A 20,277-nucleotide genomic window follows, 5' to 3' on the forward strand; every position below is an offset into this window, starting at 1 on the left:
TGGGCTCGGTTTCCAGATCTGGGGGGAATTTGGGACATCAAATCCTGGGGATGGGGAATGTCCAGATGGAGTAAATTCCTTCCCGGTGCTGAAATCAGCAGGGAGGAGTTGGAAGGTTTTGCATCAGAGCCTTAGGAAACGGATTTCCCCTCAGGAAATGCACCGGGACATCCCTGGAATTGTCCACATCCAGGCTGGAGCAATCTGGGATAATGGGAAGTGCTCAGGGATGAGCTTGAAGGTCCCTTCCGATCCAAACCATTCCAGGATTCTGGGATTCCCTTCCCGATCCGCTCGGTGTGGCAGGGAATATTGCACAGCTCATCCCACGGAACGGGAATCCCGAGGGAAGGGTGAATATTCCCACAAAGTGTCCCTGACTCCAGGAAAAACCTGCTGGTGAGGGAACCTGGAAGCTCCTCTCCGTGGAAAACAAACCCAAGCCCTTCAGGAAAAACCTCTGGAATTCCAATGGATGGCTGGGAGAGCCCGGGGCCCTCTGCAAAACCAGGGATTTGGAGCTGGAGGATTTCTCCAGGGGGAGAAGAAATTGGAAGCATCCAAGGAAAAAGGTGGTGGAAGGAGCGGGGTTGAAGTTGTTGTGTAATTCCTCCAGTCCCCGAATCCAAGGATGCGCGCTGTGGGAAAAGGGACTTTGGAAAAGGTGTCCTTTCCCAGATTTTTAGAGGATGAGCCACACATGACTGCCCCTCCTGACCTTCCCTGCTGGGTTCCAGCACTGCTTCTTTCCATGCGCTCCAATTTTTCCCAGGTTCAGATGGAAAATTGGGTTTTTTGGGCCCAGCCTGGGTGTGCTGAGCTTGTCTGGGAGGAACATTCCCAATCCCAGCGCCATCCCAAGGATGCAGCTCCATGGAGATGAGTTTATAAACCCCGTCCCGCCTGTTTTTCCTTCCTGTTCTTCCCTTCAGTGATCCCAGTGGGGTCACAGCAGGAAAATGGGAATTTTCAAACCCCTCCCAGATGAGAATGAGGGGCCCCAGCTCCGGCTTCTCCCAGAATTCCCACCTGAGATTTTCTACAACTCAGGATTTCAAACTGAGTGGAAGATCAGGATTTAAACTCCCAATATTTTAGCCAGAGCTGGACTTTTCCTTTGTTTTTTTTTATCCAAGCACTGCAGCTTTCCTTTGTTATTTTATCCAAGCTCTGACCCACTCCTGTTTAATTTTTAAGGAGCTTGGCTGAGCTCTGCCTGCAGTGGGATGTTGGGAATTGCAGGGAACGCTCCCAACACCTGAACCCCAAATATCCCCACAGCGCATCCAGCTCCTCCTGCCACATCCTCATCCCCTGGAGCTCCGGCAGCTCCCTCAGCTCTCCCTGCATTCCCCATTTCCCCCGGAGCATCTCCACCCAGCCACGTGAGACACCTACTCCCCATCTGCACATTCCCAAAGCAGCTCGGCACATTTGTGATTCCTCCCGGGAACTCCTCCTCTCCCCCAGGTTTTTCTCACCCCAGGAGAAAGCCCAGCCACCGATGGAGGTGGATGGCTCCCGGAGACAAGGAGTTTTTCCAGCGCTGTGGGCTGGGTGTTTGTGATTCCAAAGCCCCGGATTATTATGGGAATCTGATCGTCAGGTGATGGGAGCAAAAATTGCTGGGCATTTCTTCCAGTTTCTCCAGGATTTGCTGTGGGAATCGGTGCTTTAAATCTCCTTTTTTATTTGTAGGTGATGTTTCCAAGTTTTCCCACCTGATAAATGCCTACTCTGAACCCCACTCTGACAAAATAATATGGAAAAATATTCCTGGGAATCAGGCACGCCACAGGAAAGGGGCATTGGAAATTCTCCACCTTTTTCAGAATGGCTGGTGAAATTTATTCCAGCTTCAGATCTGCTCAGCTGTCCTGGAGCTGCCCACTGCAGCTTGGATTTCCTGCAGGAAAAAGGGATTTTGGGGATAAAAACCAGTTCAGGGTGAGAGGAGAGGATGCAGGAACACAAAAAAATTGTCTTGAGAGATGGAAAAAAGGAATTTATTCCTTCTCTGTGTGCAAACCCTGACCTGGTGGGGAAGATCTGAGATGTGATCCTTTCTGTCTCCGAGCTCAGGGATTTTTTTTCCAAGGGTTTTTCCATTGTTGTGGAAAGTTTTATTTCCTCCCCTGATCCCAGTTCCAACCCCAGCACCTTCCACTGTCCCAGGTTGCTCCAGACCCCGCCCGACCCAGCCTTGGACACTTCCAGGGATGGGGCAGCCACAGCTGCTCTGGGAATTCTCTTCCAGAGCCTCTCCACCCTCACAGGGAAAAATCCATCCCAGCTACGCCCAGCTCTGGATCCTGTGGAAATGAAACGGAACCCGGGATCTGCTGGGATGAGCGCTGGGGTTCTCCCATTGTGCAATTCCTTTGTTGGGAATGGATCCCATCCCCGGCTGGATAATTCAACCCCAAATCCTGAACAGAAGAGGAAATGGGAGAGGCTGTAAAAGTCTGCTTTGACTTCACTCTTCCTGCCTCTCTTTTCCTCGAATTTTTGAATTTTTTGAATTTTGAATTTTGAATTTTCCTTCTAGGAACAAGATGCCCGTGAAGTTTAACCTCTCCTAAGAGGGGAAAAAACACGGAGAAAGGAAAAAAACCCCAAAAAATCATGGATCCTTTGTACTTCTCCAGCACTTTTAGCACGGAAGCCTCTCCCGGCGAGGCGAACTCCTCGCTGCCGCCCAACGCGACGGAGAACGGGACGCTCCCGGAGCCGCCCCCGTTCCAGTACATCCACAAGGTGCTCATTCCCATCTGTTACCTGCTGGTGTGCGCCGTGGGGCTGAGCGGCAACGCCCTGGTCATCTACGTGGTGCTGCGCCACGCCAAGATGAAAACGGTCACCAACATCTACATCCTCAACCTGGCCGTGGCCGACGTGCTCTTCATGCTGGGCCTGCCCTTCCTGGCCACCCAAAACGCCATCTCCTACTGGCCCTTCGGCTCCTTCCTCTGCCGGCTGGTGATGACCGTGGACGGCATCAATCAGTTCACCAGCATCTTCTGCCTGACGGTGATGAGCATGGACCGGTACCTGGCCGTGGTGCACCCCATCAAATCCACCAAGTGGAGACGCCCCAGGGTGGCCAAGCTCATCAGTGCCACGGTCTGGACCTTCTCCTTCCTGGTGGTGCTGCCCGTCATCATCTTCTCGGACGTGCAGGAGGACTTCCAGACGTGCAACATGAACTGGCCGGAGCCGGTCAACGTCTGGTCGGCGGCGTTCATCATCTACACCTCGGTGCTGGGCTTCTTCGGGCCTCTGCTGGTCATCTGCCTGTGCTACCTGCTGATCGTGGTCAAGGTCAAGTCCTCGGGGATCCGCGTGGGCTCCACGCGGCGCCGCCGGTCGGAGCGGAAGGTCACCAGGATGGTGGTGATCATCGTGGTGGTCTTCGTCTTCTGCTGGCTGCCCTTCTACACCATGAACATCGTCAACCTGATCCTCATCCTGCCCGCTGACCCCGTCCTGGAGGGGCTCTACTTCTTCATGGTGGTGCTGTCCTACGCCAACAGCTGCGCCAACCCCATCCTCTACGGCTTCCTCTCCGACAACTTCAAGCAGAGCTTCCAGAAGGTTCTCTGCCTCCGGAAAGGTGACGGGGCGGAGGATGGGGAGCCCGTGGAGCACAGGCAGGAGAACAGCAGCCGCCTGCAGGAGTCCATGCTGACCCAGAGGAACGCGGATGCCAACGGGCACATGCAGACCAGCAAGGTCTGAGGGCACGGCCTGGCGGTGCAGGGTGCCCCGGAGGACTCGGGGACTTCAAGGAGAGCTCAGTCCATGGGAAAGGACGATGTGGAGCCCCAGAAGCTCCAAGAAGTGCACACAGAGGGCTCTTCCCTGCTTTTCCCAGTTGGAAGTGCCAGGCTCTCGTGGCGTCCTGCTGGATCCGACGTTTGGGACCGCTTTGGGTCCTTCAGGGAACCATTTCCAGGCTTTGTACCCCCCTAGCGATGCAAACCAACGCTAAGCCAGCTCTAATTCCCTCGTTAAGCTGGGTTTAAGGCTGCTTTGCACTGCTGGGATCAGCTCCGAGCAGCAAACAGCTCAGCTGGGATCTTTGGGAATTCTTCAAGGGGATTTCTGAAAGGAAAATGAGATTTATTCGGAGTTTCATGCAAAAAAGGTGCCAGCACTGCTCTGGAAATGGGTTCTGATGTGCTGGAACCTCGCTGTTGTGATGTCACTGCCGATGGCCACGGGCTCCTGGGGAGATTTGGGGTCCATTCCTTGGTTCTGAGTGTAAGGCTGGACTCCAAACTGCGATTCCAGAAATTAAACCCAGCTCAATCTCCTCTGAGTGTAAGGCTGGACTCCAAACTGCGATTCCAGAAATTAAACCCAGCTCAATCCCCTCCTGACTGGTGCAGTGGCCAGGGCGGTGTTTGCGCCTCGATCCTGGAGGTTTTTCCCCATTTTAATGATTCCGTCATTCCGTTCATTCTGTTGGATGTGACGCTCGTGTTCCCAAACCCAGGAATTCCCAGGATACACCGAGACACAAGCACAGGATGTACCCAGAGCCTGGGGCGAGGCCCATAAGTAATTTACTCACAGGTTTCTCCCAGTAGCAGGCAGTGCCCACCTGCCCTACTCCACATTCCAGCTCCCAGCCCAGCCAGGTTTAGCTGATTAATTAATAAAATTAACTTCTCCGGTTGGTTCCGTGTGAGCTGGGCTGTGATTCCCTCAGTTTTCCACCTGAAATTATCCCTCCTGGGAGCTCCAGAGTGGGAAATGACTGGAAAGCTCAAGGCTGGGCTTTGAAAGGAACATCTGCCTTGGGAAGAAAAGGGATTTTAATAAATTCAGATTTCTGGGAAGGAGCTGAACCCTGGCTTGGTCAGAGCGAAGAGCGTTTCTCCCCTCCTTCCACGGAATTTGATCAAATCCTTGGAATTAACCAAAGGAAATTTTATCTGGAGGGAACAGAACCTAAAAAAAGAGGATGATAAACCCGAGCCTTGTTTTCCACACGCCCCAGAACAATCCCACCTCTTTTCCCACTCTCCCAGGTCAGGACTGGGATCCCAATTCCCAGAGAGCAGAAATTCCAGCCAGCCCATCCAATATTCCCATTGATAATGCTGCAATCCATCGTATTTAAGGAGGAAATTTAGGAGAGCTCCCAATGCTCCAATTCCCAGGAAAATTCCCTTTCCAACCAACAGCTCCCTGCAGAATTCAATGCCACGGGAATTCTGCTTTGGAGGAGTTTTTTTTTTCCCTGGTCCAAGGAATTTTTTCTGGGAGCAGCTCCTGCAGATCATCTCTCCCAGTTCCACACAACCTTTGCTCTATGGGATTCCTTCCCCATCCCCCCCAAAAAAGCCTTTCCTCGGACCCGCTCTGTGCCTTTGGAAGCTCCTCTGGCTTTTCCCTGAATCCCAAACGCCATTCCTGGGCTTTTCCTGTCAGCTTGGCAGTGGAATTTTGAGGAGCCAGCCGAGCTGCCAGCGTCCCTGCACGCATTCCATCAAAACATGTCATCCTTCCACAAAGACTGACAAATTCCCGGGAAAAATCTGTCCTCCCAGCCAGCCCTTCCCAGGAAGCTCCAGACAGCATCGACACTCCCCAAATCCCCTTTTTCTTTTTTTTTTTTTCGCACATTCCAACCCCAATCCCTCAGCCCCAGGGATTGAGTGACACTTTTAATACCTCGACAGACAATCCTTCCAAATTCCAGCTTATTCAGCTTTTCCTTTGATTCGTCCAAGGATTCCAAATGTTGGCTCTTCCCTGCTGAAAAGAAACAACAAAGCCACCCACGGGAAGATCATGGAAAATTTGCCTCCCTGACCTTCAGGAGGTGGAAAAATCATTCGGATAAAATAAAAAAATAAATAAAATAATAATAAAAAAAATAAACTGGAAATTCTGGTTAAGGCTCCAGCTATGAATGTTCATTCAGATCCATGGAATAAAGGGAATTCCAGCTGCTGGATACCAAAGGATGTGAAGGAAGGATGTCTGGAAAAATCCACCAAGCAACCTTTGGGATACAGGAGCAGCTTCCTTCAGGGATTCGCTTTTTATTCCGTGGAAAATGGGTTCAGTTGAGGGGGGGAAATCATGGATTCAGTCTGGACAAGTGGCGCTGGGACACGGCAATTCCAAAGGGCAGATTCCAGGGATTGGGATTAATGGGCTTCATGGGTTTCAGCAGGGTCACCATGGAATCCCCTGGATTTGGGATCTCTCCTGGCTGCTCTCCAAGGGAGGGAGAACCCAGGAATGTGCCCGAAGTGTGGAATTTATCCCAGGATCTATCAATGGATCGATGTTGGAGTAAGAGCAGGGCACGTATGGAATTTTTGCACCTTCCCTGACTCCCAGTTAAAGGCAGCTCTGTGTTCCCTGAGGTTCCAGGGATGGGATTATCCCTGGGATCCAAACATTCCCTGTGGCACAAAGTCCAGCCTCGATCCAACAGCAGCATCCTTAAAACCTGCAAATCCCGGTTTCCTGAGCTTTTCCCTGCTCCTTGGAACTGCAGCCAAGGCGGGAGAGGCTGATTTCATTCCCGGGATTTATTCCATGGATATTTTATCCAGCTCCATCCCCTCGCTCACCTGGAATGCCTCAGCTGCTCACCTCACCCCGCTCCTGGTTTTCCTGGATCGCTCATTCCCGCCCGTTTGGGTGTTGTTTGGATAACTCCATGGAAATCCGGCGCTGTTGCCATGGGATGGGCGACGCTCCGGGGTTTCTGTGTTCCCTCTCCCTTTCCCGCTGCAATCCCGTCACACTTAATCCTCCCTATCTGCCCATCATTCCCTGGAAAGTCACGGAAGGTGAAGCTGTCCCCGCTGGCTCCCTTCTCCTGAGCCTTTAAGCCCTGGATCCCGTTCCTGACCTCAGCCGGGAGTCATCCCAAATCCTGGATGTATCCCGTTCCCTCGGCCTGGGCTGAACCTGCAGGGCTTTCTCCAGGAGGAAAAGCAGCAGCCCTCGGGAAAAGCTGGGAATGAGCAATCCTGGCCGGTGGGGATGGGAGATAACGGAGGAATTCCCATCGGGATTTGACCCTGGATGCAAACACAGCCCAGCCCTGGAAGTGCAGTGACCTGGGAATCACCAAGGAAGGGTTTTCCCTTCACCTTCCGTGGATCACCTCTGCTGGCTGGGATTTGGGTTTGGAATCCTCCAATTCCCAACCCTCTGGGATGGGAGATCCAGGACTGCAGCCCCCACTGCTCCGGAGGATCCCTGTTTGATATTCCAGAGGGAGATCTGGGGCTTTTCCTCCCTCTGCTCCAGAGGTGAATCCCACCAGGGTTTTCCCTGGAGAATCTCTTGGAAAAATAAAGGATAAAAACCCCTCCAAGGCCTCAATGAATTTATCCTCTCACGACTTCTCCCAGCAAAACAAAGAACCGTGGAATGGTTTGGATTGGGAAGGACTCAAAGCTCATCCCATTCCAACCCCTGCCATGAGCAGGAACAATTTCCACTATCCCAGGCTGCTCCAAGCTCTGGCCTTGGACACTTCCAGGGATGGGGCAGCAATCCTGGGCACAATTCCCACACCCAGGAGGAACAACAGGGCCAGGCAGCACAAATCCCGTGCACAATTCCCGTTTCCAAGAGCCAGGCAGCACAAATTCCATGCACAATTCCCGTTTCCAAGAGCCAGGCAGCACAAATTCCATGCACAATTCCCGCTTCCAGGCACCAGGCAGCACAAATTCCATGCACAATTCCCGTTTCCAAGAGCCAGGCAGCACAAATTCCATGCACAATTCCCGCTTCCCCAGAGCAGAAGCGCTGGCTCCGGGAGCTGTGGTGACAGCAGCTCCCCTGGGCAGGGTAATTAATTAATTATGCATTCCCAGAATTAATGAGAGCATCCTGTTTGCACCCCTGTCCCGTTTTTCCACATTTTCCAGCCCCATATGCCGGGTGCCAGACAGGGCTGACGGCCCCGCATCCCACACTTGGAATTATTTTATTTCCCGACGTGTCTGTGCCTGGCTCCTGACAGGAATTGGAGGCATTTCCGTGGAATTAATTCATGGCACTCAATGGTGCTTGGATTTTTCCAGCACGTTTTCAGGGAGGGGGAAAAGCAGATCCGTGGATTTCGGACCTGATAAAGAAACCTGGAGCAGAGCTGGGCCAGGAAATGGGGATGGAGGGTTCTGCATCCCTGGGATCAATGAGGTGGGAAAAGATCTCTGAGAGCAATCCCTCAATCCCAGAAAAATTCTGACTTAAAAGGGATGAAAACACAGAAAATCAGGGAAAAATGATCTGGTGGAGGAATTGGCTTGGATTCTTCCTTACATGGAAAAAGGGAGATGATTCCAATGTGATTCCCTGGGAATTCGCAGGCTCTGTGCTGGGTTTGGGATCAGCAAAACCCCAGATCCAGTGGGAAAATCCTCAGTTTCCTGCACATGGAATTTCACTCCTGAAATGGCCTTGGGGTGGCTGAGATTGCAGCGTTCCAGCCTGGAGCCAGCAGAGAGGGATTTGTTTCCAGAAGGATCCAGGGAGGAAGCGATTCCTCGGAGAGCTGATTTTAATGTGATTTTCCCTGGAAATAGCATTAGGCTGTCATTCCCAATGTCTGGCAGGAATTGTCGGGTGCCCAAATCCCCGCAGCAGCTTTTGGCTGGAATACAAATGCAGCCTGGGAGGAAACATCCACAGCTTTGGGAACAGGGAAGCAAATCCCTCCTCATCCCACAGATCCAGCTCATCCCCCCTGCTTTCCCATTCCTGAGGGGATGAACCTCTTCCCACATCTCTGCTGGGGACAAATCCAGCCCTGCAAGGACACAAATCCAGAGATTTTCCCACAGGAAGGTCCTGCCCCATCAGAATCCCAGGGATTTTTTACAGGAAAACTTGGGAGAGAACAGGGAATCTCCCAATATTAAGCAAGGAAAAATTGCTGAGGGCAGAGGGCACACATGGATTTGGCCTTTCCAGGTGCTGCCGCCTGGATTTTGGGAATTGCCATTCCCAACCTGTCCTGGCTTTGGGAATTGCCATTCCCAACCTGTCCTGGCTTTGGGAATTGCCATTCCCAGCCTGTCCTGGTTTAGGGAATTGCCATTTCCAGCCTGTCCTGGCTTTGGGAATTGCCATTCCCAGCCTGTCCTGGTTTAAGGAATTGCCATTCCCAGCCTGTCCTGGTTTAAGGAATTGCCATTCCCAGCCTGTCCTGGCTTTGGGAATTGCCATTCCCAGCCTGTCCTTCCTTTGGGAATTGCCATTCCCAACCTGTCCTGGCTTTGGGAATTGCCATTCCCAACCTGTCCTGGTTTAAGGAATCGCCTTTCCCAGCCTGTCCTGGCTTTGGGAATTGCCATTCCCAACCTGTCCTGGCTTTGGGAATTGCCATTCCCAGCCTGTCCTGGTTTAGGGAATCACCATTCCCGGCCTGTCCTGGCTTTGGGAATCACCATTCCTGGCCTGTTCTGGCTTTGGGAATTGCCATTCCCAACCTGTTCTGGCTTTGGGAATTGCCATTCCCAGCCTGTCCTGGCTTTGGGAATTGCCATTCCTGGCCTGTCCTGGTTTAGGGAATCACCATTCCCAACCTGTCCTGGCTTTGGGAATTGCCATTCCCAACCTGTCCTGGTTTAAGGAATCGCCTTTCCCAGCCTGTCCTGGCTTTGGGAATTGCCATTCCCAACCTGTCCTGGCTTTGGGAATTGCCATTCCCAGCCTGTCCTGGTTTAGGGAATCACCATTCCCGGCCTGTCCTGGCTTTGGGAATCACCATTCCTGGCCTGTTCTGGCTTTGGGAATTGCCATTCCCAACCTGTTCTGGCTTTGGGAATTGCCATTCCCAGCCTGTCCTGGCTTTGGGAATTGCCATTCCCAGCCTGTCCTGGTTTAAGGAATTGCCTTTCCCAGCCTGTCCTGGCTTTGGGAATTGCCATTCCCAGCCTGCAGGGAGGGTGTGGAAGGCCAAAGTCTCCATCCAAGCTTTTAGCCGGGATTGCTCCCTGGCTTGGAAGCTCTCTCTGTTTGTTTTCCCATTTTCCCCTCCCATCTCCTGCATTTCCTCCCAATCCTTGGGAGCGGATAGATCCTTGCTGGAGTCATTAAATCCCATTCCACTCATCCAGAGGCAATCCATTAGCCTGATTTGTTGCCTGGTTTCCTTATCGGCCTCGATGTTATCTCGCCGTTCCTGTCGTAAATCCCAAGTTTCCTCCTGGAGAGAGGAAGGGAAGGGTTTGCCCAAGGCACCGGTGCCTGCTGTTATTCCCAAGAAAAATCCATCCAGAGGGATGAAACCACACCCAAACAAGCTCTTTATCCCCAAAATAGGCCGGGAGGAGATGGGAATGAGGGATTGTGGCATTCCCGGGATAGAGGGAGAGGAAGGACACAGAGCGGAGGAGGCTGAAGTTGGATTTTAGGGATTCCAGCCTTGGAAAAGGGATTTTAAAAGGTGTCACTGGGAAAACCTTTGGATATTCAGCTTTTAGAGATTCCAATTAATTCCCCAAATAAAAACCTCGGCAGGTTGAGATTCCTGGGGGGGTTTTAGGCCATCAGGATCCTGTGGGCACCCTTTGGATTTTGCCCCTGGAATTGATGTAGATTTAATCATTTCCCTTTTTATCCCCAAAATATGCTGGAAGGAGCTGGGAACGTGGGATTGTGACATTCCTGGGATAAAGGGAGCAGAACAAGCAGAGCAGGGGAGCTTTAAGTCAGATTTTAGGGAAATTTCCTTCCCAAATGGGGTGTCCAGACCTGGAAAAGGGATTTAAAATATGGGAAGTGGGAACATTCAGCTTTGACATATCCCAGTTTTCCCCCCAAAACCTTGTCAGGTTGAGATTCCCGGTTTTTAGACCATTAGGGATAATTTAGATCCTGTGGATCCCTTTGGATGCTTGGAAAGGTCGTTGTGCCCCTGGAATCGATGTGGATTTAATGATTTCCCTGCTTCTGGCACTGGGATGAGTCATGAGGCCTCTAAAATCCAAACATCTCTCCTGGAGATGTGTTTATTCAGGGATAAAAATGACGGATTTTTGCTGCTTCCAGGGAGAAAGGGAATTCTCCAGAATTCCGTGGATCGAGCAGGTTCTGGGTGGGATTTTTCCAGCCCTGGCAATAATCAGGGAATGTTTAAATTGTCATTTTAGTCAGTGCAGGGAACAGGAGATGGGAATGAGCCAAAACTGTGGGGAAACTGCTGGATCGGTGAGGAATTCCATCTGGGAATGCTCCTGCCAGCAGCACTTCCAGCTGGGAATTTGTTCTCCAACCTAGGGATGGGAAAGGGAGGATTTAGAAGTGGGAAAAGGAGGGAAAAAGATGATGGGAAACGATGGAAATTTCCCAGATCTCCCTTTCAGGATGCAGGCTGAGGGAAGCAGGAGCACAGTTGAGGTTTCAAGGCTTGGGATCCATTTTTATCCGGAATTTTCTACTTAAAAATCCCTGTTTTCAGGAAAGTTGGGAGATCTTGAAGGTCTGGGATTGATTTAGAGGAAAAGGAGTTGGTGACAGCTTCCTTTTGGGAATTCTTTGAATTAAAGGAGCTAAAATTGTCCCCAGAGACTTTCCCGGGGTCAGTGTGGTGTTTTTACCTAGGGAATGTGGAAAAGTTATGGAAAAACTCATGGAAAAGAGAGAAACAACCCCAGGTACTGAAAGCAAAATCTTTATTTCATCTACTTTTCCCAAAGCTGGGGGAGGTGAGATCCATGGAAAGGTTTTCCTGGCAAGAATTTCCCTGGATTCTTTGTACAAAAGGTTTGGGAAGCAAAGAAGAGACTGGGAAAAAGGAAAAGAAGGAATGGGATAAAATGATGGAGTTTTGCTGCACGCACCATGGTTCTATCCATGATTTTTTTAGGAGAAAAAAACCCAAATCCCTAAAAACCACTGCTTGAAGAAAAGCTCCTTTTCCTTTCCAGTTTTTCCTTAATTTTCCAGAAATGATGGTGCTCCAAGATGGTAATTTCTGGGGAAAAAAAAAAAAAAAAAAAAAAATCCCAAATCCCTAAAAATAAAAATAATTTTAAAAAAATCCTTTTCCTTTCCAGTTTTTTTCTCCATTTTCCAGAAATTATGGTGCTCCAAATGGGAATGTCCAGAGGGGAGCACAGCCTGAAATCCCAGCTTGGAAAATCCCAAATTCCCACCAATTTGTTCCAATTCCCAGCCGGGTTGGATGTTCTTATGGGAAGTTTTTCTCTGGAGCTCGTGGTGGTACCGAGTTCTGTTTCCCTGGAAAAGCTTTCCCGAATCCGTGTGCTGTCATTTCTCTAATTCCACCATTCTGCTGGAATCATGGAATGTGACAGGGAATGGAACCAAACCGGAATTTGGGATTAATTCCCGTGCAAAATACTGATTTTAATGCCAAAATCCCTGCCTGAGAGGAGCCACGTTGGTGCTGCTGAGGGGGAGGGGGCTCTAATTAGCCGAGATTTTTGCGGGAATGATGAAATTCCATAATTAGCACCTGGATAACCACTCTGGTCCTTAGGTATAATTATTTTATCATAATTATATCCTAATTATTATAATTCCTTCTCACATGCACAGCAAAGGAGGGGAATTTTTCCGCCAACTTGGCAAATTTTTGGGGATGTTCCAGAGGGGCTACACAGGGAGCTGGGGATCTTCTGGAATTCTTGTGCAGGTGGAACATTTCCCTCCATGGGATGGGGGAAAACCACCCTTCAAATATTCCAAATGGGACAGGAGACGCAGAGCAAAGCGAAATTTTTGCTGTCAACGTGGCAGAATCTTCCAGGATGTTCCTGAGGGTCTTTGCAGGGATCTGGGAACCTTCTGGAATTCTTGTGCAGGTGGAACAGTCACCTTCATCCACACAGGGGTGGAGAACCACCCTTCCAAGGGCTACGGATATTCCAAATGGAATGAGGGATCTGGAGAAAGAAGGGAAAGCTTTGCTGCTAACCTGGCAACTCTTCAGGGATGTTCCTGAGGGGCTGCACGGAGAGCTGGGAAACTTCTGGAATTCTTGTGCAGTTGGGACAGTCCCCTCCATCCATAACGAATGGGAAAAACACCATTCCAAGGGCTGCAAATATTCCAGATGGAACGGGAGAGGCAGAGAAAGAAGGGAACATTTTTGCTGTCAATCGGACAAACTCCAGGGATGTTCCTGAGGAGCCACAAAGGGAGCCGGGAACCTTCTGGAATTCTTGCACGGCTTGGATCCACGCAGCTGTGGAAAACCAGCTCTTCCAGGGCTGCAACCATTCCAAAGGGAATTCTAGAGGGAAGACACCGCTGGATGAGCCGAAGCTTCCCCCTGGAGCCGAGGAGCTCCTACTCCAGGGCGGGTTTGATCAGGTGCCCGTTGAAGATGACGTAAACATCCGACTCCTCGCTGTAAATGGCGTTTTCCCGCTCCCTCTTGAACATCCGGATCCAAACCTCATCCCCTTCCTGCAGATCCAGCATCAGGCTCTGGCTCTGCATGATGCTCCTGTCGCTGGGCTGGGCGTACAGGATGGCCACGGCCTGCTCGTTCCTCATCAGGTGCACGTAGGTCTCCTTGAAGTTCCAGGTGTGCACGTTGAGGCTGAAGTAGTAAACCCCCGGCACGTAGCAGAAGAACTTCCCGGAGAACATGTTGAAGTGCTGGTAGAGGTTGACGAATTCCGTGTCGAAGGTGACGTGCTGGAAGTAGTCGGAGCTGTGCAGGGGCTTGCGGCGGCCCACGGAGAAGGCGGCGAAGAGCTGCTTGCAGGAGTGGCCCTGGGGGCCGGGCTGGCCCTTCTGGCCCTTGCGGCCGCTCAGGCCGCGGGATCCTCGCTCTCCCGCCTTCCCGGCTGCTCCGGGGAATCCCCGCTCGCCCATCTCGCCCTTCTCGCCTGCCAGGGTGAGGGAAAAGCGGGTGAAACGCCAGGATGGGAGGCCCCGGTTCCTGGAGATGAGCAGCGGAGGAGCTGCTGGGGCTTGGTTTGCCCAGCCTGGGAATATCGGTCAGGTACCGGCAGCTTCCCAATTCCCAGAGGAATCAGTCTGGGAATATTGATCGGATATCAGCAGCTTCCCAATCCCCAGAAGGGTTAATCTGGGAATATTGATCTGATATCAGCACCTCCCCAGTCCCCAGAAGGATTAATCTGGGAATATTGATCGGATATCAGCAGTTTCCCAATTCCCAGAAGGATTAACCCAGAGATATTGATCGGATATCAGCACCTCCCCAGTCCCCAGAAGGATTAACCCAGGGATATTGATCTGATATCAGCACCTCCCCAATCCCCAGAAGGATTAATCTGGGGATATTGATCGGATATCAGCACCTTCCCAATTCCCAGAAGGATTAATCTGGGAATATTGATCTGATATCAGCACCTTCCCAATCCCCAGAAGGATTAACTTTGGGAAATATTTGGGCACTCCACATTTTGGGGACCCTCTGACCTTATTTTGGGCACCCCTTGACCTCCTTTTGGGCACCTTTGGGCACCACCACGTTTTGGGGGCACCCTTTGATTTTATTTTGGGCACATTTTGAGCATCCCTTGACCTCATTTTGTGGCACATTTTGGGCACCTCTTGGCCTCATTTTGGGGCACATTTTGAGCATCCCTTGACCTCATTTTGGGGCACATTTTGAGCATCCCTTGACCTCATTTTGTGGCACATTTTGGGCACCTCTTGGCCTCATTTTGGGGCACATTTTGAGCACCCCTTGACCTCATTTTTGGGCACATTTTGGGCACCCCTTGACCTCATTTTGGGGCACATTTTGGGCACCCCTTGACCTTATTTTTGGCACTTTGGGGCACCCCTTGACCTCGCTGTGAATTTGGGGCTGAGTTTGGCTGTCGGGAAGGACCAAGGAAGATCAGCGAGGAGAAGGCCGGGGGTGAGGCACACCCACCTTTGAGGATGGTGATGTCGATGGTGGGCTGGATTTTGGGCAGGGAATATTGGGGATCTCCGCTCATCCTGGCGGACCTTTGGGAGAAGATGGACACGGGCTGCTCCGAGGGCCCGCAGCACCTGACGCACGAGAGGCGCCGCCTGGGCAGGGCCGTGTCCGGCTGGGATCCGGCATTCCCGGCGGAAAGCAGGAGCAGCAGGATCACGGCGCTCATCCTCAGGAGCAGCTGGAGAGGAGAGGGAACACAAACCATTAACGGGGCGATCCCAATCAGGGCCACCTGGCCGGTGCTTTCCTTGGGGTTAATTATTAACGGATCCTGGAGTGGCGCCGGGAGACTCCGGGTGGGAATGGTGCCCCTCGGAGCGCCGGAAAAGGCAATTCCTGGCTGAAGTTACCTGTGACAGCTGCCAAGGGACACCAGGTCAACAAAACAACGGGGACAAAAAAAAATCACAAGCCAAATAAAACCTGCTGGGAGCAGAAACTCCCCTGGAAAAGCTCTTGGAACAACCCCTATGGGAAATTTCTGCAGAAAAGGCAAAAGTGATGGTTTATTTGGTGCCTCAGAAAAATCCCAAAAAATCCAAATTAAGGGCAAAATATGGATTTTTTTAATTTATTAAATATATTTAATAAATATTTAAATATGGCTCTATTTAAATATAGAGCCAAAACCTGAATTTTGGGGGAGGAAGAGCCCAGAAGGAATATAAAACAGAAAATAAATCAAAATTTCTATCTTTAAATCTTCTCCAGAAGCCTCCTGCTGGTGACTTCTTTCCATGGTTTATCCATTCCCACATTCCCTTCCAACCGGAATTCCTGGGTGTATTTTCCAGTTGGATTTTCCCATGTGTGGAATGGGAACCCAAAGAGCTGCACCAAACTGGACCGAAGTGGGATTTGCTCTGCACAAACCCTGGGGTTTGGGGATCTTTGTTGGATTTTCACCTGCTCCTGGTGAGCTCCAAAGGTTCTGGATGCTGGGAGAAATCCAAGGACAAAACGTCTCAGATGGCGAAAATAGAGGAATTTCCACTGACCTGTTCCTAAGGAAAATTGGAGATGGTTCTGGGAGAAAATTCCTCTTTTTTCTCCATCCGAGGCATTTTTTTCTCCCTGAATTTCTCCCAGAATCAGCTCCAAACCTTCCCTAGGAACAGGTAAAGAGGAATTTTCTCTGGCGCCTGTTCCCAGGGAAGGATTGGAGCTGGAGATTGGACACTCATTCCCATTCCATGTGTAATTAGTGTCATTCCACTGATTGCAGTGGAGCCTCATCCAGGACAGATTTCTTGGATCGATGCCTCCGTGGATCTTCTCCAAAGCCCAATTAGTGAGATGGACTCGGGCTGACCCTGGGCTGGGAATGGCTCCTCTTCCACCAGCTGGAATTCCTGGAATTGGTCGGGAAGGGGGTGCTGGGTGGCCTGGAATTCATTGGAAATCCAGGATTCATGGATTGTGTGGATTTCATTCCATGGGCACCAAGAGGGAGGGAAGGAGGGAGAACTTCCAGCCTGGGAGCTGCTTCCCTGGGAACAAAATGAGCCAGGGTTGGGGGGAAAGGAGGAAAATCCTGTCAGGAGTGGGATTGGAGCAGCATTCCTGGGAAATGTTTTCTTCCTGTTCTTCCCTGCTCCAAAAGAAGTGTCAATCACACCTTTCCAGCTTCCTGGAAATCCAAGAAATTCTTATTGGGAGGAAAAGAATGATTTTCCCTCTGAGAGCAGGGAATGTTCTTTCCTGAAATCCATCAGAACTGGAAATAGCTTTGGATTTGTAATTGTACCTCATTCCAGTGGAAGGAGGGATCAATCCCCCTTTTCCACCGGCATTCATGGCTTCAATTCCATGTATTTCAATCCTTTTTAATTTCCATTCATTTTTAAAGCCGTCTTTGAGTTTCCAACCGGGAATGGAAAGATAGGAAGATTAAATGGGCAGAAAATCCTAAAAACCAGCCCGGGATGGACTTGAGGGTCTTGGAGGGCTTTTCCAACCTCAGGAATTCCAGGATTCTCTGACCCACGCTCTGAATTCCTGCTGATATTTTCCTTCCCATTATTCCTAGGGCTTCACTTGGAAAAGAAACACATGACCATCCTTGCTTTAAATTCATGGACAACACCAGGTGCCGCCCCTTTGAATTCGGGACAAACCTGGATGAAAACCCCACAGTGAAACCCAAAACCTCGACGGAAAACTCACGGATGTGCCAGCCCCGAAACTCAGCGTCATTCCAGACAGGGAAAATATCCCAGTTGTGCCTTTTTACCTTTTATCTTCTCCCCAGCCTCAATCTCCTCACGGCTCCGGCGCTCCTTGGATCGGGAGCAGCAGGAAACGAGGCATCCTCAGGGCTGGGATTGTCCGGACGCTGCGCTTCCTCTTGGAAAGGATTTCTCCGGGATTTGTTTAATTTTTCTCCCCCAGGAGGATCTAAAATTTCTTCGTGGGCAGCTCCTGGTGGAAAAGCCCAAAACACTGGAGGATTTTGTGTGTTTTCCAAGGAAAACGCTGCTGGATTCCGGTGCCGAGCTCCGGCAGCTCCTGTCGGACACAAAATATCCCGGAGATCCTTCAGGAGCTGCTCGGTGCCAGAAGTGATTTGAGATCTCCCAGGAATCTTTGCATCCCAAAAAGGAAGTGGGTTAGGAATTCCCACTGCCTGTTGTGATGTCCTCGTCCTGGGGAGTTTATCCAACCCTGGGATGGTGGAAAAGAGGGGCTGGAAGTGCTGCTGGAGCTGTGAGAGAGGCAGGAGTGGAGGGAAAACCGGGATCCAGCCATGGAGAGATCCAGGAGTGGAGCTGCATCTGGATTTGCAGTGCTGGGTGAACATTTGTCCAGGAATTTGCGGCTCCTTTCCCAATTATCCGGTTTATTTTAAATTTTCTGGTGCTTTTTTAGCCTGGGCCCTTTTCCAGTCGGGGTAATTCCCTGAATTCCTCCCTGAGCAGCAATTACTGGGGTGCTCACCCGCTGGGAATTCACCAGGAATTCACCAGGAGTGGGAAGAGATGAAATTCCCAAGGAAATATCCCTGCACACCTGGGGGATTGGATGGATTTAACCCAATTCCATGGGGCCGTGCCTGGATTCCTGCAAATTCCCAAAGTTCCACGCTGCCCTAGCAGGAGGATGCTCCCGATTCCCAAGGGAACAGCTTTTCCCTTTTCCCTTTATCCCAAGGTTCCACCCTGCCCTGGGACAGGGAGCAGGAGGTTCCTGATTCCCGAGGGAACACAGACAAGGAGCACGAGAATGTTCCCGATTCCCGAGGGAAGAGTTTTTCCCTTTTCCCTTCTCCTTATCCCAAGGTTCCACCCTGCCCTGGGACAGGGAGCAGGAGGAGGTTCTGGATTCCCGAAGGAATGGACAGGGAGCAGGGGAATGCTCCCGATTCCCAAGGGAATCCCAGCTCTTCCCTCTCTCCTTCTCCATGTCCCTGCCCGCAGCTCTGACCCCTGCAGTGTCCTGGAATTGTCCCTGCTCCAGGCTGGGCGGCTCCCTGGCAGAATTCCCGGCTCCCGAGCCGGGGCAGGCGGTGATTCAGCAGGAATTACAGTAAAAGTCATTCCCAGGGCAGCTTCTCCCGCAGGACAAACCCCGCCGATGGAAGCGGCCGGCACCGATCCCTCCTTCACCCTTCCCGATGGGAAAGCAGCTTTCCCGGGATTTGCCAGTGCTGGGAATTCTGCCAGGAGCCGTCGGGGTTGTCCCGGGTGGGATTTTCCCAGCAGGATGCGGTGCCTGGATCCCGGCCGGCCGCGCTCCCATCCCGGAGCCAGCGGCGCATTCCAAAGCGCTGGAGGAGCGCAATTCCCTGAAAGTTTCCAGGGAATTGGGAATGTTCCTGTGGAGACTCCAGGAAGCGGCTCCTTCCTGCCCCGTCTCCCTCCGTGGATCCACACGGGATCCATCCCCATCCCGCTGGGAAAAGCCCCCTCCTGGGGTGTCCGGGGTGGATAACGGGATAGGGAATTTTTACTGGGACAAATTCCAGCCCAGCACTTCCAAACCCCTTCATTCCTGCCTCTCCCAAGGAATCTGCTGGGCAGGGTGGGAATGCTGTGATCCTTTTATCCCGATGCCTGTAACTCACCTCGTCCCTCAGAATCCCTGGATTTTGCTTGCCCAGCTCTTCCCCAGCTGCCGTTCTCCGGGCAGGCTGCAGCCTCCGTGCTGGGATCCAAGAGAAACACGGAAAGTCAGGAAGGATCCTTAAGAAACCTTGGAAAAAGGAATTTTTTTATTCCCGGGTTTTCTTTGCTTGCACCAACTTGTGCCGGGCTCCTGCGCCTTTGTCCCACTCCGGTTTCCTCGGGATTCGCTGCCAGTCTGGAATTCTGCAGGGCCTCTCCCAGGGATGGAAATAAAAAGTGAAAAAAAACAAAAATTGGGATAAAAAAAAATAAAAATAAAGGATGAAAAAAACTCCACCACTGAACCCAAAACCACATCCAGAGTCCCAGCCAAGAGGGAAAATGCTGGGATCACATGGAAAGAATTTTTCTTTGGGAGTTTTCAGCATCTTTTGAAGCTGGAGAAAGGGGAAAAAAGGAAAAAAACAGAAGCCACGATAAAATCTCTGGGATTTGTGCATGAGCTGGAAAAGCTGGAATGGCTTTGTGCTGAAAGAGGGGAGACGTAGATGGGATATTGGGAAGGAATTCTTCCCTGGGAGGGGCGGGAATGGATTTTCCAGAGAAGCCAGGGCTGCCCCTGGATGCCTGGGAGTGCCCAGGGCCGGGCTGGATGGGGTCTGGAGCAGCCTGGGACGCTGGGAATTGTCCCTGCCATGGGACTGGATGAGCTTGAAGGGCCCTCCCAACCCAAAACATTCCAGAATTCCATGATTTTCGTGCCCACACTTTTTTATCCTTGGGAAAAGCACTTTGGGGATTTATTTAAAGTCACTTTGGGCTCTGAATTTATTTTTCTCCTTTTTTCCTTTTTCCTTTCCTTTCCTTTCCTTTCCTTTCCTTTCCTTTCCTTTCCTTTCCTTTCCTTTCCTTTCCTTTCCTTTCCTTTCCTTTCCTTTCCTTTCCTTTCCTTTCCTTTCCTTTCCTTTCCTTTCCTTTCCTTTCCTTTCCTTTCCTTTCCTTTCCTTTCCTTTCCTTTCCTTTCCTTTCCTTTCCTTTCCTTTCCCCTTGCCCTCGGTGCTCCCAGTGTTCCCAGTTCTCCCAGTGTTCCCAGTGTTCCCAGTGTTCCCAGCTTTCCCAGTACCCCAGTGTTCCCAGTGTTCCCAGTTCTCCCACTTTTCACAGTGTTCCCAGTTTTCCCAGTTTTCCCAGTGTTCCCAGTTTTCCCAGTGTTCCCAGTGTTCCCAGTTCTCCCAGTGCCCCAGTGTTCCCAGTTCTCCCAGCGTCCCAGTTCTCCCAGTGTTC

General features: G+C 51.2%; 2 protein-coding genes across 4 annotated transcripts; one reads left to right on the forward strand and one right to left on the reverse strand.

The window, feature by feature from the left end:
• Positions 1-2,625: 2,625 nt before the first annotated feature.
• Positions 2,626-3,738, forward strand: SSTR5 (somatostatin receptor 5). Its single transcript, XM_058849885.1, has one exon. The coding sequence runs from the start codon at positions 2,626-2,628 to the stop codon at positions 3,736-3,738; it is 1,113 nt and encodes a 370-aa protein (XP_058705868.1).
• An 8,229-nt stretch (positions 3,739-11,967) lies between these two features.
• On the reverse strand, positions 11,968-19,233 carry C1QTNF8 (C1q and TNF related 8). Of its 3 annotated transcripts, none has more exons than XM_058849718.1 (4): positions 18,993-19,233; positions 17,163-17,437; positions 14,879-15,107; positions 11,968-13,856 (listed from the first exon to the last, which is right to left on the reverse strand). In XM_058849718.1, exons 3-4 carry the CDS (start codon positions 15,093-15,095, stop codon positions 13,309-13,311), a joined length of 765 nt encoding a protein of 254 aa, XP_058705701.1. In that variant the 5' UTR covers positions 15,096-15,107; positions 17,163-17,437; positions 18,993-19,233; the 3' UTR covers positions 11,968-13,308. The 3 variants fall into 3 exon arrangements, with proteins under 3 accessions (XP_058705701.1, XP_058705702.1, XP_058705704.1); XM_058849719.1 differs by lacking the exon at positions 17,163-17,437 and having other exon boundaries at positions 18,993-19,072; positions 19,171-19,180; XM_058849721.1 differs by lacking the exon at positions 18,993-19,233 and having other exon boundaries at positions 17,163-17,447.
• Positions 19,234-20,277: the final 1,044 nt, after the last annotated feature.

This window comes from Poecile atricapillus, chromosome 14 (assembly GCF_030490865.1).
Source record: "Poecile atricapillus isolate bPoeAtr1 chromosome 14, bPoeAtr1.hap1, whole genome shotgun sequence".
Lineage (NCBI taxonomy): Eukaryota > Metazoa > Chordata > Aves > Passeriformes > Paridae > Poecile > Poecile atricapillus.

Excerpts from the sequence above, each read along its gene's own strand:
- SSTR5 (XM_058849885.1), top strand. The coding sequence starts at position 2,626 with ATGGATCCTTTGTACTTCTCCAGCACTTTTAGCACGGAAGCCTCTCCC.
- C1QTNF8 (XM_058849718.1), bottom strand. The coding sequence starts at position 15,095 with ATGAGCGCCGTGATCCTGCTGCTCCTGCTTTCCGCCGGGAATGCCGGA. Across the intron at positions 13,857-14,878 it reads CGACATCACCATCCTCAAAG|GCGAGAAGGGCGAGATGGGC; the intron begins GTGGGTGTGCCT and ends TCACCCTGGCAG.